General features: G+C 32.9%; 1 protein-coding gene across 1 annotated transcript; it reads left to right on the top strand.

The window, feature by feature from the left end:
• Window positions 1-1,970: 1,970 nt before the first annotated feature.
• LOC132051237 (auxin-induced protein 22D-like) lies at window positions 1,971-4,606 on the top strand. Its single transcript, XM_059442482.1, has 4 exons — window positions 1,971-2,300; window positions 2,822-3,027; window positions 3,544-3,673; window positions 3,994-4,606. The coding sequence occupies exons 1-4, from the start codon at window positions 2,116-2,118 to the stop codon at window positions 4,040-4,042; spliced, it is 570 nt and encodes a 189-aa protein (XP_059298465.1). The 5' UTR covers window positions 1,971-2,115; the 3' UTR covers window positions 4,043-4,606.
• Window positions 4,607-6,956: the final 2,350 nt, after the last annotated feature.

Raw genomic sequence — 6,956 nt, 5'->3', positions numbered from 1 at the left:
AGCCGGTTTAGTACAACACTTCAGAGCCAATCTGATCCTTTATCTTTATTGGATCATTGTCTTTGACAGAAGCGGGGCTAGAAATTTTAGCCAAATTTTCTTTAATTTATTTTAAAATTAAAGTATTTTAATATTTTCTATTTTATATTTCCTTGGAGAAATGGTATAGCTATACATAGGTCATGGGTTCGAGCTGTGGAAACAACTACTAATCCTTGCATTAGGATAAATTATCTTCATCACACGAAAGGAGCTCAGCTCAAGGGCCTATGTGCCTTGTTTCCAAGCTTCGGTGGACAACTTTCATATTCTATTGGGCATTCATCAAGATGGTAACATGCGTGATGTCAAATTCAGACAGAAGTAGTAACCATCTTGCGGTCCTTCCCATTATGTTAAGGCGGGTTTTTTGAATAAATACTTTTTTTGTAGGTTCATGAAAGCTATTAAATGTAACCCTTTGGATTGTTTTATAAATTGCTTTATAAATGCTTTGTGCATCGGAATGCCATATTAATATTCTGGTCGTGTCATCAATTATTCAATAGGAGTACATACTACTTTGTGTTAAAATAAGTTAAAAAAAATAATTGGCTACTAGTACAATGGATTAAGAATATTTCAAATCCTCCATGGAGTATCAACGATTCCATTAGGAAAACGTGATCTTATAAGCCAAAAAAAATAAGTTAGAGGGTACCCAACTTATTTTTTTAGCTTATACACCATAACTTGGATTACTGAATTTCGTGACTTACCAAAAAGCGTTCATCGAAAATGAGCTCTAAATGTCTTGGGTACCCTTAAAGTCATCAAGGGTCCCTAATACACGCTTAGGAACATAGATAGAAATTATGCCTTTGATGTTCCTTGATGTATATTTTGTATAGCTGAAGGGTGAATCTTCATTTCATATATTCTGGTCGTGTCATCAATTATTCAATAGGAGTAACACCTATGTTTTGACTTTGTGTTAATGTGGTTGTCCCTTCATTGTTCCCTTGTCTAACATCAGATCGACCTAATCTTGCCTGTAATTTGACCAACATACATTGCGGTGCATGAGAGTTAGCGTGTCATGAGACCTACATAATCACTTCACAACTCGCGATGGATATGCGTCTCCAACAGCTACGGGATTTAACACTAAACTACTAGTTTTAGTTGAAGTTAATAATTAATATGATCATTATTTATATGATTAGATTAGTCAAAAGAAAATTACAGATAATTTTATTATTTAATATTGATTAGTCATCTATAATAAATGATAAGTAATTTGCTATAATACGTTGAATTATATAGATGGTGTAACATATTCGTTACAACTTAAAGTCAATGTATTTTTTATTTTATTTTACTATTTTATTATGTAATACTTGGAAAAAGTTGAGTGACTTTATCTTGGGGCGATGATGCAACCAGTGAGGTTCTAATCGAGGCACGTCTAATGTTGGTTGAAGAGCGCTCTTCGGGAGTAAAGCCTTATACAAAAAGTTGAGTGATTTTTTCATTATAATTTTTCTTAGTTATTTTGATGCAAAAAAGTCAAAGTTATATAACCATCTGTGCAATTAATAGCTTGGTTGTTCATACAATAAAAAATAATCGTTGGATAAGTTAATACAACGTTTTATTGGCTTCATTAAACTTTGCATACCTAACAATGACATAAGTTATGCGAAAATATGTGTATATCTAGAGACAAACAAATTATAACTAAAGGTACAAATTCGTAAAGTAAGTAACTCCGCACATAATTAATAGTATAGGTTTTATATTATTATCCACTGTATAATAATCCCGATATATATATATATTTTAGTCCTAAATGCGTGCTAACTAACAAGGAGCGTGAACGAGTCATTTCCTTTGTTATGAAATTCATGCACAAAGAGAATAAATCCCCAAGATATTGTGTCACCCTAATAATATTATATACTATCATTCTATATAATGCTACACTTATCATCCCCTTCTCATTCATATCATTCACATCTTGCTAACTGAAAATAATTCTTCATCGGAAAAAGTCGTCGTCGCCAGAGAGCAAAAGGGTCATCAACACAAATTACTCATCAAATTATCACACAAGTTCTTAAAAGAATATTGAAAATGGCACCGATCAATGAGAATGATCTCAATTTGAAGGAGACTGAGCTAAGATTAGGGTTACCTGGTACAACAGATAATGAACCAAAGAAGCAATTATCTTCTTGTACTAAAAGATCTTCATCAGAGATGGATAGCTCCTCATCAGATACAAATCATGATCAACAAGGCTCCTCCCCTGCACCAAAGTAAGTGGTGTTATTGACTCTTCACTATATATTTTTTTTCAATATATTTTGGTTCATTTTAGTTCTTGCCTTGCCAATCAGTTGGAAAATATTAGTATCCCAAAGGTCTCGATCTCTGGGAATCTACGCAGATCTACTGAAAACTATAGTAACAATAGAAGAAAAGAATCTGATTAGGCAATGCAAATTATAGTTATGAACATATGAAATTTTCAGTCATGTTAGCTTAGTGTATTTATTATTTTAGGTCCTACATATATATCTTCTAGAAGTTTTTTGGTATCCGTAAAAAATATAGAGAAATACTTCTAGTATTTTCTTTTGTTTATATAATATATTGGACTGAATTAAGCTTAAAAAGACGACCTGATAAGTGAGAACACATATAATATATAGCTGATCGATCCTAACTTATTTGGAATTGAGATATATATAATGGTTGTTGTTTGTTAGTATTCTAATTAATTCTTGATTTAAAAAGGCTTTTAAATTAACAAATTTTATTTGTTTTTTTTTTCCAGAGCACAGATTGTTGGATGGCCACCAGTTAGATCTTATAGGAAGAATGTTGTTCAAGCCCAGAATTCCAATTCTGATATTTCTTCAGGAATGTATGTGAAAGTTAGCATGGATGGTGCACCTTACCTTAGGAAAATTGACCTTAGGTTTTACAAGAATTACCGAGAACTACTCAAGGCTTTGGAGAACATGTTCAAACACCCCATTGGTGAGTCTGACTTTCACAAATTAAAACTCTATTAATAGTTGGTCATAGAGGCAAATCTAAAATTTTAACTTTCTAGTCTAATATTTAGATCTAGGATTTTAAGTTATCTCGTGTGAAAATCAGCTGATCACTATTTTTTTAAAACCACCATTATGGTGGGGATTAGGATTGAGTCCTAATCATTTTAGCCCATCATTATTTTTAATATCCAATGCATAGGGATGGAATACGTACGTAGTAGCGAAATTAGGAATTTTAATAAGAAATTTTTTTTTTTTTAAGAAAAAAAACTGCAAAAATTTCACACCTAAGGTTCAAGTCTGCGACTTAATTAAAATCAATTTTTTGACCCACTTTGACCGCTACACTAGAAACTATGCCTGTGTCAAGAGATTCAAAAAATTATATGTATATACATTAAAACAAATTTAGTTACACACTATTTGCACTGCATAATTTTCTTTATACCCTGGTGATAAAAAAGCTTATGTTTTCTTGTTGAATTATAAATTTCAGGTGTATACTTGGAAAAAGAAGGCTACACTACTAGTGGATCTGATTATATATTAACTTATGAAGACAAGGATGGTGATTGGATGCTTGTTGGAGATGTACCATTGGATATGTTCATTAATTCTTGCAAAAGGCTTAGAATCATGAAAGTGGTTCCATTTAGAAAGCTAAACTTTTTGCACCGTTATGAAGAAAACCAACACCATGCCTTAGACCGACCCAAAGCCCCAATTTTTAATGGTCAAAACTCACATATTTACAAGTTAGTGAATTTACAATTAAAATGAGTTGACACAATTTAATTGAGTTGGCACAATTTAAATGGGTTCTTAATTCACGTAGGAGATTGGTATTAGTTTTGCTCGATTTGCAAAAAGTGTCTTGGAATACACACACTAAAAAAATTGAAAAAATAGTGTTTGTCGATGGGTTTGACCTTAATTCTTGCAAAAGGCTTAGAATCATGAAAGGGTCTGAAGCTAAAGGTTTGGCATGCCTATAGAACCTATCTCACATATTTTAGGCGAGTTCTGCGGGTTCAATTTTGCTTTCGGCTCGATTTATTTATACACACACTAAAAAAATTAAAATATAGTACATATAAGAAGGTCGTGCTCTTTCGTTGGACCCACTAATTCTAGATCCTAGATTTGACTCGACCTAGCCTAACCTTAATGACAGAGAAGCATCAATGAGTTTCTTGATTGAGATGCAAAAACCAATTAGGGAAATTCCCCTTGATAGGTCCTGGATGACATGAATCCGAATTAGTTCAGTGAGTATGTCTTTAAGACACTAGATGGTTATAGTGAAAAAAGGATCAATGAGCTTTTAGATTGTCGTACTAGGGAGAGCTTCCTCCTTGATAGGCTCTACGCGATCGCAAATTCAGATTGGTTAGGTCAGTGTATTTCAGATACTGGATGGTTATAGCGGAGGCAAAAAAAAAAAAGATCAATGAGCTTCTTGACTGAGATGAAAACTTTATTAAGGAGCCTCTACTTGCGAGTGAATCCGAATTGGTTGGGTCAGTATTTCAAATATTGGATGGTTATAATGAGTAAAAGGAAAACCTAAAACCATATGGTGTGTTGGAATCTTCAGGAAATCAGATTATATTCACAGATTGCAATTAGACTGAAGATTATTGCAAGATATACAAGGCTAAGAATTCAGATCTCTGTGGTTGTAGTTGTGCACGTGGGACAGAATTTTTTTTTGTATATTTAGCTATGGTAATTGGACAAAACCTTTTGGATTTTGTAAAGCTTTTTTTTCAAGAATTTTCTGTGTATTCAAAGAGTGTATATATATATACATGGAATATACAATTTTATGCAGGGTTTTGTTCATTGTCAATTTACTGAATTAAATTATTTTGGTCTATATTGCCATGATTTTTGGCGTTGAGCCTAGTCAATTCGAGTCCAAGCTGATTTCCAATCCAGCTTATTATATTTCGAGCATATTCAAGTCAGAATAAGTTCAATTGAACTGTTACAAACGTATATCGTACCGACTCCTGAGCCAAGTCTAATCGAACTTATTGCTATAAATCTACAATGTAGTTGATCTCGAACTGAGTCGGATCCATACACTCTTTAATATATTTTTCGCGTATGAACTACGCCTTTAAAAATTACTTTCATAACAAATTTGATTGATTAGCCAAAAAAAAAAAAAACGTAATAATTTAATTTGATGTATTGCGGTTTAAAATTCTGATGTGGTTAATTAAATTTAAAAAATAAAATTGAGCTTATTTTAACGCAAAAATAAATTTCTGATAAATTGAAAATATTTGTACCAAAATGAATATTTTAAAGTATGATCATCTAAATACCTTCCATTAAAATGACTTGTTTCTAACATGTAAAATTCATTCAATGACTTGTTTCCAACCAGAGTAGACCTGAAGATTAGGCCCAACAGGCTAGTGAGTGGCTCCAGAAAAAAGGTCATTTGCACTTTTGTCCCTGTTTCATGTTGGTTTTTAATTTTTGTCCCTCCAGAAAAACAATTTTTTCGAGACATTAGTTTATATTTCGCATCATAATATCTAACAGGTTATACCCCAACGCTTGTAGAACTTATGCCGAATTTATGCCCCGCTTACCATAGGTTCAATTTTGAAGGACAAAAATTAAAAGCCAACCCATTTGAAGGGAAAACCGTGCAATTTCTTCTTAGAGAAATGGTTCAATGGCTTAACTGAGAGAGAGAAGCGAAAAGCGAAAAACCATGAGTTGAAATTAGAGAGAGAAGCTCAAATCAACTCATGAGCTGAGTTGAGAAAGAGAAGCCTGGAGAGTAGGGGTGTACAAAGTAAACCGACAAACCGCATCAAACCGATAAACTGAGAAAAAAACCCGACTAGTGGTTTGGTTTGACTTGGTTTGGTGTTGAAAAAAAAAACCCGACCATAATTGGTTTGGTTTGGCTTTAGCTAAAAAAAGTCAAACCGAACCAAACCAACCCGACATTACATGTATTTAATTTTTAAAATATTTTATACATATAAAATTTTATTTGTAATGTAATTTATAAATATTTCTTAAATTTTTTCATAGTTTTTTTTATCTATTATCATATTATTTAGGCAAAATACATCAAAACCCCCCTGAACTATACACGAAAAGTCGATATCACACCTAAACTATACGGACGACCTATTACACACCTGAAATATAAAAAAGTGATATTATTTACCCCCTGGACATTTTGTGCGGAGGAGAGACACGTCGGCGACACGTCGGCAACACGTTATTTGCTTTTTTCTCTTACTTATTTATTTGTGGGCCCCACGTTTTAAAAAACTTTTTCCCTTTTCATTGTCTTCTTTGACCTTCCCTGTTTGTTTATGGAGATGAAGTTTTTTAAAAGTTTTTCCTTTTCACTTCAAATCTTCTTTTTCATCTTGACAAAGAGACTCCCATGGGACAAAGAGAGCACAATCAAAGTGAAGTCAAGAAATCGAGAAACTAACAAAACTATGACGATCATCATTCTCAAGAACACAATCAACAAAAACCAAAACTCCTACCTTTAGTAAGTAGCATAAAAACTTCGATCGAGAAAAATGCAACTCCTTTCCATTTTCCGGAGTCACAAAAGAGCATAGCCGCACCATCTTCACTAGTCGATATTATCGGTATTGCGCCATTTCTTCATGATGCAACGGAGAAGACTCAAATTTATCCAAGATTAAGAAACAATGCGTAACTACAATGAAGAAATTGCACGAATTGCCCTTCAAATGAACTTTTAACAACAATGAAGATATTGCACGAATCGCCCTTCAAATGGGAAATTTTCAAACCGCAAATGGAAAATTTTCTTCATTGTTTAATTGGTTTGGTTTGAAGAAGGGTTGCCCTTCAAAGAATTTCAAAAAAAAAAAAAAAAAAAAAAAACCA

Source organism: Lycium ferocissimum, chromosome 3 (assembly GCF_029784015.1).
Source record: "Lycium ferocissimum isolate CSIRO_LF1 chromosome 3, AGI_CSIRO_Lferr_CH_V1, whole genome shotgun sequence".
Classification (NCBI taxonomy): Eukaryota; Viridiplantae; Streptophyta; class Magnoliopsida; order Solanales; family Solanaceae; genus Lycium; species Lycium ferocissimum.
Note: the sequence above shows the minus strand (reverse complement) of the source record. Positions and strands in the feature narration are given on the sequence as shown.

Excerpts from the sequence above, each read along its gene's own strand:
- LOC132051237 (XM_059442482.1), top strand. The coding sequence starts at position 2,116 with ATGGCACCGATCAATGAGAATGATCTCAATTTGAAGGAGACTGAGCTA. Across the intron at positions 3,028-3,543 it reads CATGTTCAAACACCCCATTG|GTGTATACTTGGAAAAAGAA; the intron begins GTGAGTCTGACT and ends TATAAATTTCAG. Across the intron at positions 3,674-3,993 it reads TTCATTAATTCTTGCAAAAG|GCTTAGAATCATGAAAGGGT; the intron begins GCTTAGAATCAT and ends TTCTTGCAAAAG.